This window comes from Gavialis gangeticus, unplaced genomic scaffold (genome assembly GCF_001723915.1).
Source record: "Gavialis gangeticus isolate Ggan-Ray unplaced genomic scaffold, GavGan_comp1, whole genome shotgun sequence".
NCBI lineage: Eukaryota > Metazoa > Chordata > Crocodylia > Gavialidae > Gavialis > Gavialis gangeticus.
In genome coordinates this window covers 145,172,600-145,182,151 of record NW_017729024.1, presented here as the reverse complement: position 1 = coordinate 145,182,151, position 9,552 = coordinate 145,172,600, and the positions used below count along the sequence as shown (strand labels likewise).

General features: G+C 38.5%; 1 protein-coding gene across 9 annotated transcripts in view; it reads left to right on the top strand.

Annotated features, from left to right (window-relative positions):
* DDX4 (DEAD-box helicase 4) overlaps positions 1–9,552 on the top strand; it is a 114,984-nt gene that overhangs the window by 60,041 nt on the left and 45,391 nt on the right. For 8 of the 9 annotated variants that reach the window (XM_019517848.1, XM_019517845.1, XM_019517852.1 and 5 more), the window contains 5 exons: positions 1,083–1,160; positions 2,589–2,666; positions 6,508–6,561; positions 7,488–7,538; positions 7,876–7,947. In XM_019517848.1, the coding sequence (XP_019373393.1) occupies positions 1,083–1,160; positions 2,589–2,666; positions 6,508–6,561; positions 7,488–7,538; positions 7,876–7,947 (333 nt within the window). The remainder of the gene's footprint in view (positions 1–1,082; positions 1,161–2,588; positions 2,667–6,507; positions 6,562–7,487; positions 7,539–7,875; positions 7,948–9,552) is intronic. The other variant, XM_019517850.1, reaches the window with a different exon arrangement.

The window sequence follows — 9,552 nt, the reverse complement described above, 5'->3', positions numbered from 1 at the left end:
CCCATACTACTGCTGTTCTGCATCTTACAGGGAGTGGGGTGGGGGATCCAGTCCTTGGCACTGCTTGCAGAGAGTGGGGTGGGGTGGGGGAACCGAGGCCATCAGCTCCCCTACCCTCTCTCCCGTCCTTGGCACAGCTTCAGAGTCATGGCGGCATTTCGCTGTGCTTGGAGCACTCTGATTGGCTATTTCCATCAAATGCATTATAAACTTGAATATGATCCCCTCTCTTCCTCCCCCATCCCCTGAGCAACAGATATTTTCCTACAAGTTTTGTCACCCTTCAGTACGATCCTTTTCTGCATTATTGATTTGGCAGGCAGACTTGACAGTTTATCTGCTTGTGCTCCCAACACTTTGTGCTTAACTTCTGAAATGTGTTATACGCTTCAAACATGGTTTTGAAGTTGTTTAAGGCAATCCACGGTGCTTGGCAATTTACAGAATACTTGATCATGACTCTATCCTTTTGTTTCATGCTTCTTTTTTGAGGACTTACTCGAACATGGCAACAGCTTTTAATAGAACACCAAGAGAATCAATTTTTAAGTATTTTGGATTTTGCAAACACACACAGATCCTGAATCCCTCATAGTACTGATCAAATTGATGCATTCTTTGAGTTGCAGGCACATTATTTCAAAACCAGACATGAACCTGAGCCTTTTTTTGTTGTTGTTTTTAAGCTAAAACAGTAGATTAACTCTAAATTGTGTACATACAAACTTTCATGTACTGCCATATTTTCTATCTTAAGATGGGATATGAATTTTGTATGAAAGGTGATACAGATAATCGCTAAGCTGTAAATTGAATACAAAATAGTTCTGTGGTAAAAATGAAGTGATTTGTTGTGTGGATACTAGAATCTTTGGAAGCATGCTAGGAGAGCTCTGTTGTTTGACAAATAAATGTTTTGCTTCAAAACTTGTCCTTTACTCTGGATTTGGGTGAAAGTAAGGAAAATTTGAATAGAAAAGCAATGTGCCATATGTGGTATATCTTGCTGTGGTAGGTAAAAGTATTGACACCTGTTCAACATTCAAAAAATAAATTGATTTTTTTTTTTTCCAAACTTGCAGATGTCAACGAGGAGCCTAACCGAGGATGTCAGCCCAGAATGAGAGGGTTTAGTAGTGGAAGGAATTTTGGAAGCAGAGGTTATTAATTTTGTTATCTTCCCCCCCACGCCCCACCTTTCTATTGGGTTTTGTTTAAACTTTAACAATGTATTCTGCCCAGCAGGGTAGTACACAACCATAAACAATTATTACTAATGTAGGGTACATAGTGCTGCAAGTAGAACATGATGAAGATAAATGTATTGGGTGTAGTCATGAGTCAAAGCCCTCCATAATGTTATTGTGCAAATTACATACAGTAAGGCAGGGTGCCCAGCTTTTTTTTTTTCAGAGCAGTGCCCAGTCTGTGGATGGGCCAGATTTGTATGGTGGTCCTGATCTAGCACCTGGGGCATGCATGGCAGGCATCTTCTGGTTGTGTGGAAGGGCAGCCTAGTCCTGCCGGTATAGGGGTGGGGGGAATGGTTTGGCCCTATGGCAGGTAGAGAAATGGCCTGGCCCCAACTCAGCCCTGTGGGGCAGTGGGGGAGACCTGAGTCTGCAGGGTAAAGAGGTTGCAGCCTGGTTCCAACTGGCTTGGTGGAGCTTGGGGTTTGGGCATTTGGCAGGGGGGCAGGTGCCCATAATTAATAGCTACCACAGTTCCAGACCATAGAGAGCCCCGTGGGGTGGCTGCCTGGTTCCATGGGCTGTGTTTGGCTCATAGGCTGGAGGTTGAGTACCCCTGCAAAGGTATTCAGCTGCAACGTCTGTAGGTCCAAGATCTCCTTTATAAAAACTATAGTCTTTGTACAGTACATTTACAAAATACAGTATAGCTTGCTGAAGTGCATACCAGTACTGTACCCAATTTTTTACCGATTGTTTTGATTGTAATCAGCTCTAGTTTGAGTATCTGTTAAATGCATAAACTGCCTCAATTGCTGCACTCAGCATACACGCAGCAGTGGGGAGGGATTAGGCTTGGATAATGGAACGGACGATCACTAAGCACTCCTGGGATCCTGAGGGTAGTGGTGGAGAGCACAGGAGAGTACTCGCTGATAGCTTCCCCTGCTCAGCATTGGAATGAGGGGCTGAAGGGGAAGGCAGAACATTGTATTGTGATTATGCTTGGAGTACTTATGTGGCCCTTGTCACGCTCTGTAAAGCATTCATGTGTGACATGGAACAGTTGCTGAATGAAATGATACAAAATAGTACCTGTTCCCTTCGGGGATATTTTAGTCTGGAGACCATGCAATTAAAGTGCACTGTACCTCAATAAAATGACAGTCTCAATGATAGCTTATACCTTTCTGACTTCTTAGCCCTTTTTTTTTTTGAAGATCTGAAATTGAGTGGTAATGTGAAAAACTTGAGTATGAAAGCCAATTTAGCATTCTTCCAAAGAAGCTCTCACATTACACACACCCTTGCTTGTGGTATGCTCTTTTATGGTGAGTAAAATGGTTGATCAGGAACTTGTCCTTACAAGTCATAATCTATTTTTTTTTTTTTCTGTAGATGCCAGTGAGAATCCCAATACAGAAAATACTCCCAGAGAAGGTGGATTTGGTAGTGGAAGGAGTTTTGGAAACAGAGGTAAACTTTCTATTCAGCATTTGTAAACTTGCTACAAGGAACTTTTCAGTATCTGCGATGTTGTTAGTGCTTACTGCTAAATTTTTCCTGTCTTGGATATTCATTTTGGATCTACTTTGCAAGGTGTCAGCTTTATTAAATTAAGAAACATGTTCTTTACTTCCATAATTTTAATACAAGTGATTGTTGTTAATGTAGACCTAAAATGGCTTGATGTTAGTTCTGAAATTAGATGTTGATATTAAGCTTGCTTTTTTTTATCAGCAGATATTTGCATGAGCTCTTTTAAATCTCTTAAATTCTCCCATTTATATTTGGGTACTCCATTTTAATAGATACCTTCCCCTTGGGTGTTTTGTTGATTCTGAAATTCTGCGTAAGATGTAGTGGTATTGATAGCTTCCCTTTTGCAGGGTGTCAGTGAGTGTTCAGGTTTTTCATCAGCTCGGCCTTGTAATTATTTGCTGTGAGACCCCACTTAGGTTTTTAGGAATTTAACATTACCTGGAAGGAGGAGGATATGTTTACAAGTCTTGATAGGGTTCTTCCCTTAGACCAGTGACAAAAATAAAGGAACTGTTCCAGACTGAAAGTCGGTATCTTGCCCCATTAGAAGAGCTGACCTCTCATTTCTTGTGGCTAGAGTCCTGTTTAGGTCATTCCCAACACATCCATCTTGGCCTTTCTGAAAACTTGGAATTGCAGTAGCATCTCTGCATAACAAGATGCCCCTTATCTTAATTTTTCAAACCTTGAGATATGGTGTACTTGACTGGGATCCACCTTTATTTGAAATAACTACAGTTTTGTTTCCTACCTCATCTACTTCAATTGATTAGTCTACCAGCTCATCTCTACTATTCCTGTAAGACTTTTCTTTCAACAGTGGCTATTTCTAAAATAAATAGTGTTTGAAGATGCTGCAAGGTTTGCATCAATAACATTTTTCACCATAGAGCAGTAGAAACAATACAGCATACTTCAGAATAGTTTTCATTCTTATGTTTCTCTTTCAGTCTTGTACCAGTACTATAACATGGCATAGTTGATTAGGGATGTGGGAGGGTAATGTGTTCAGTGTTACTTGAAACATCAGGTATTGGCTAATATTATTTGTACTGGATTTGTATTAGATGTTTCCGATACCAGGCAGTGTTCTGTGGCTTGTGCTATCCAGCTAATTGGACTACTTTATAATAATTTCCTTTGACTTGTGAAATTTGTGAGTGTGTATTTGTGGAAATCAATATGTTGGTCCTTCTGATGTAGCTTGCTTTTGTTACCTCCAATTACACTAGAAAATAAACTTGAAGAAAGAAACGACTCTATTTGAGACATGGAAGTTTGGTATCTAGCCTTTTCTTGGCAGATGTTTTGTAGAGATGTGCTTTGGCATAAGACAAGTGGTCAGTCACATTTCTTTTAAAGTGTCCTGGCAGGTGGGTTTAGATTTTGTCTGTTAGTGAAAGACATAAATATCAGATACTGAGTATTTTGCAGGGCCAGTAGTTAAGTCTTATACAGTGTAGATTGTAATTCTAATGAGAAATTGTATTATTATTCCCTCCTAAAACATTTAAGAAACTTGTGCGTAGACAGTATTTAACTCTTTGCTTAAGATGTCCTTTTGTTTACAATAAATGCTATTTATGCCTACATCTTAAACTGGTATTATGGAAAGATTAATATAATCTTTTCTGAGACCTGTAGGTGAGTAGTAAACTTTGAGAAAATTCCCTATTCTTCATTGGAATAAGTTTATAACCTTGTAGCAGAATCATGTTTTCATTCTTCTTGGAAGAAAAAATTAAGGTGAAATTAAGCTTATTAACAGAATGTAAAATGTGTCTAACTCTTAAATCTACCTGGGGCAGATTGTAACTCAGTCCTCGTAGTGTAGGCACTTATAGTGTACCTACCCTCTTTTGAATTAATATAGAATAATTTTCTGCTGTAACAGTAACACATTATTTAGCAAGGTAAGTCTATTCACTTTCTGGTTCCTGAACTTTCTTCCAGGCACTTGAGCTATTCCTATGAGTAATTAAGTAGCTTGCATTAACCATGTCCCTTTTAACATTTGTGGCAGCTCTTTCTTTAGCAGTGTCTTTAGAGGCTTTCATCTGTTGCTGTCCATCTTGTCTGAATACAGCAGCAACTTTCTCTTGTTCTTTCTGCTGTTCTCCTTTCATGTGTCAGAATGTTATGAAGTGTTGTTCAAGAACATAACTACCTTTGTTTCTTCCTAACCCACAATAGATGGAACAGGGCAAGAATTTGTCCTGTACTTGTGGTTCTTAGAGCAAACCTCTTGTATTAGGGATGGTCAACATCCAGCCCGTGGTCCAAATCTGTACTGTGGAGCTCCCCACAGGTCAGAAAATTAGGTGGCAGGGGGTAGGGGAAAAGCAGTGGCAGTTAATACGTCTGTCCTTCCCTTGTTGTGAAGTGCCCTAACCCTGCATGGGATGGACAAGGATTCGGATGGGGAACTCATTATGTATTCTTTCTGGGGCTGTTCTCTTTGGTATTTTAATGACTTTTCCAGCTAATAGTGGAAAGATCATAGTGTTACATTCGTTGCTTTTTTTTTTTTTACTAAAATGAAGTAGGCTTTGAAATGGTGAGACTTCAAAGAGTTTCCACCTGCCTTTCCGTTTGTTTGGAAGACAAGTGCAGCCCATATTTTTCATGAGAAGAAAGAAATGAGTTCTAAAAAGGAAATTGGACCTTCTAAAAGGTCCAATTATAACATTCTGTCTTGCTGCCCTTTCTTATTCCTGCATAAGGAGCGAACCCCCCAAGTAATTATAGATAAAATCAAGATGCTTAATTTTTAAGCCAAGCTTAAATCTGTATTCCGGAATATTTTAAACCCAAATGTAACCGTAATATAATAAAGGGTAGCTAATTTAAACTATTTATTTGAAGAAGAATCAATGTCTTTTAATCTTTAAGATATTTAATTGTTCCATCTCTAAAAGTAATTTATTAGGCTGAGTAATTTGATCTATTTCTTGATATAGGTTGCTTCAGTGACGTTTTCTAATGTAATATTATTCAAGCATTTTATTTTGGAAGAGTGATTACACCCCTCACACCTAATCTCAGTCCATCCCACCACTTCGCTAATTTGTAAAATATATAAATAAATAAAACATTCATGGGCATTTGAGATGCTGTGTGCAATAGTTTAAATGTCGTTTGCACGAGGTATATGTTGCTTCTGATAATGTGATATTAATTATGGACTCAAGTGATTGGCAGTTGATTCCTATGCAATGGTAAATGAGTGTATTGGAAAATAAGGTTACTACTACTATTTTCCTACATACAACCCACACACTTACTCAAAAATCAGCCCCTCAAAATTGGGGTACATATAATAAGTGAGGAAGTTGATTTTCCACCTGGGGTTAAAGCACCCTGCTCCCTGATTCCTACCTCACAATGCAGGAGCTGTGCTGGTGGTGTTCAGGCAGGTAAGGGAGTCAGTTGACGTAGTGGCTTATTGTCTTCAGCAGCTAGCAATTCAACTTTAGTTGAAAGGGAGGGTGAGTCAGTTGAAGATTAGGTTCTGTCCCTGCCCTGTGCAGTCATAACTCTGGACAAATCTTTTTTAAAAAAGCAGAATGAAGAAAGATAAGGTATGTATTTAATTTGTGGGCATGCCACATATGAGAAAATATCGTATTGATAGCTGATAAAGTTTTTCACTGTTAAATTGGGTTGAGAAGGGACAGGAAAATCTGAAGTTGAGACTCGGTCTTTGCAAAATTAGACATGGTTCTGAGATCTTTAATATCTTAAACTTTCACTTGAATGCATTTTTTTTTTTCAGAAGAACGTACTGAAGATGCCCACTCCAGAAGCAGAGGATTTTCAAGAAGAGGAGGTAAGGGCACAAGCAAATTGGCAGTAATATTTTAAGAGAGAGACTTTGAGGCCAGGGGAATTTTCATTGGCTTTCATTTGGAATTGGATGATTAGATGCCTCTTGTACATTTGAAAATCCACCCCATAATCTCATCATTGACTTAGTGTCCTTTGTTTTGATAAAATAGAAAAATTAAAAATCATGAATAACCATTGAAAAACCAGTTTCACAAGATAACATTCAGAGTCGTACAAAAAATAAATATTTATAATATTTTGAAGCAATAAAGAATATTAGTTTCTTCTTTATGGTTACATGAGTGGTGATCTGAAACTCCTTGTAAAAGTGTTAGGAGCACATTCTAGGTCCAGAGTAAAACAACACATTTTTTATTTAATATGGTGAATATTTCTTCCCTTCTCTTTGACTGTGTGACTCTGTTCCATGTGCTTAAAAAAGGTAATAAAAAAATGAAAGACCAGGTACATAGGAGTTTTCATTTTTTCTGTCTTGGCCCTGTACCCAGGCTGCTGGGTTTTCTCTAGTTTCACACCAGTGGATGTGAGTAAAGAAAACTGACTCTTTGACTCAGTGTTCTGATTTAACTACATTGTTATCTTTCCCACAATTCATAGTTTTAAAGGTTGGGGTTTGTATCTGAATAGCGTGGAGAGAGAAAATCACTCCAAGGTCTTAATTTCTTCTCTCCATATCTTCAATGTGAACTGGAAGCATTACTGAGGAGGGGGTAGCATTTTCAATTCTTTACTTCAAACCTGTTTAAATAAGTCACTTGACTGTGCTTGTGTCCCATTTTAATAATATTGGTTGATGATGTTTCTTTACTCTTTGTAGAAAGCACAAAGATTGCATGTGCAAACAGTGCAACTGATAAGCGGTGAAGTCTGTTCAGATTTTACAGTTGCCATTATGCTGTATTATAGGTGCTCGAGGGGATTTCAGAGGTGGCCGTGGAGGATTTGGTCCAAGTCAATGTAAGCTTGATAATGTTGAACTTCTGGCACTTAGCAGTAACTGAATATAAAATACAATTTTTGTTGTGGTGGAGTTTCCCAGGTGATTTTAAAAATGTAATAAAGGTTCAAGTTATGAACAGGTGTTTGAGCTGTGTAAAAGCATGAAAGCAAAGTAAATGAACAAGTTTTACTTATAAAATGGGGACTTCAAAGTTAATGCACGTTTTTCCTAAAATTTAAACCTGTGAGGCTGCTGCTTTTTTGTAGTTCATAAGGAATAGAAATTTCTAATTCAGGGCTGAATATTTTATTTTTAATAAATACTTTTCTAATAATGTTGTACGTATCGCTGTAGATAATGAAAATGAGCAACGAGAAAGAGGACCGCATTTTGGCCTTAGGAGGGGAATGTTGGGAGGCCCTACAGGTGATGTTTATTTATATTAAAGTTTTGCAGATATTTTAATGTGTGGTGTGTGCAACTGACTTGTTTCTAACCTAATGGATTAATTCCTTTTTTCCCTTCAAAACACTAAACCTTCTTTGTTCTACACTTGTATTTACTTACATTTCTTCTGTGTTCAAGCTGGAAAATAAGCTAGCAGAAAGGCCCCCTCTACATGTTACAGATATTGCAGTTAACTGAGACCAGCTACCCATGCAAAGTACCTATCATATCATTAAAAGGTGATCCAACCAGCTATAAAGTTAGACCTTGAAAATGTCTGTTTACTTTATAGCTGTTTGCTCCCTAGCTTTAATTTGCATGTGTAGCAGGGTCTGCCCCTGTGCCTGGGAGCCCCATCAGCTGACCTGGCTCTCAGCTGCAAGAGTGTGCCATGCACAGCCAGGAATGGGTATCTTGTATCTGTGGAGTTGCCTTATGTTCCTTTCTTTTAAATGCTGCACTTTAAACTGGAAGTCTTAGAATTGATCTTTGAAAGGGTTTTCTGCCTCTTAAGAAAAGGTTAATACACAGTCTAATAGAAGTGTCAAAATACAGTGAAAGTTGCATGTTAAATATGTGATTCTCAAGCAGGGTGCCATGGCACTCTGGAGTACCTTGAAATACTTTGTGTTAGTACTGTTAAGCATGCAAGCATGAATTGCAATATAAAACCAGAGGTTTTGAATAGGAATCCATAGTGTCAAAACCATTCTGTCCTGTTGTAATCTTTCTGAGTTCTTTGCTAAAGAAGAATTGCTCTATTATTTTTCTGTAGTCAGAACAAAGAGCTGGCATTTTCTGAGGGTGGTGGGGGTGTCAATCATATTAGCGTGTGCCTCAAGTTTTTAAAAATGTTGAGAGCCACTGAGCTAGACTGTTTTGTTATGGCACTGCCTTCTACTTCAGGCTTTTTGCAGGATGCAGCATAGCGAGCTACGGATTGGTACCTGACATCTGGTTTTTTGTTTTTGGCCTCCATTTCAGTATGGCCTATTTCTAGCTGGTCTTGTGGCTGTACCAGTTCATTGTTTTTCATACTGATTAAAAAATAGCTCATTCTGCCAGTTTGGTTTAACCAGCCATTTTATTAAACTTGACGGTAGCTTTCACACAAGTAGTGCTGAATGTGTAGGTGGTCCTCACTAGTTTGCCAGTTCCAGTGGATTAGCTTAAAAGGCAGTGATTCATCATTAAAATATAAGCATTCGGGGAGGAGAGTACCTGTCTTGTCCAGATACTAAAATTACTTCAATTAAATTTCACAGTGTTACTGTATGAACCTAGCATTTCCTGCTGAATGCCACTTTTCTGTCTGTTTTTATTGCCTCTGCTTGTATACATATGTTAGAAAAAAATACAAAATCAGTGGTGTTGTATTTTCAAGGGCACATCATAAACTGCAGCAGCTGTGCCCTTCCAACTGAAGGATAGGTATTCCAATGGATTGGAGGTTAATATCTTCATTAGGGGTGTACACTTAGAGATTTTTGGGACTGATACCGATATTTAAGGAGGCATATCGGTCAATACTGATCAGATTTCCAATACAGCTGCCTCCAGCTGGTAAGTCTGGTGTGGTGGAAG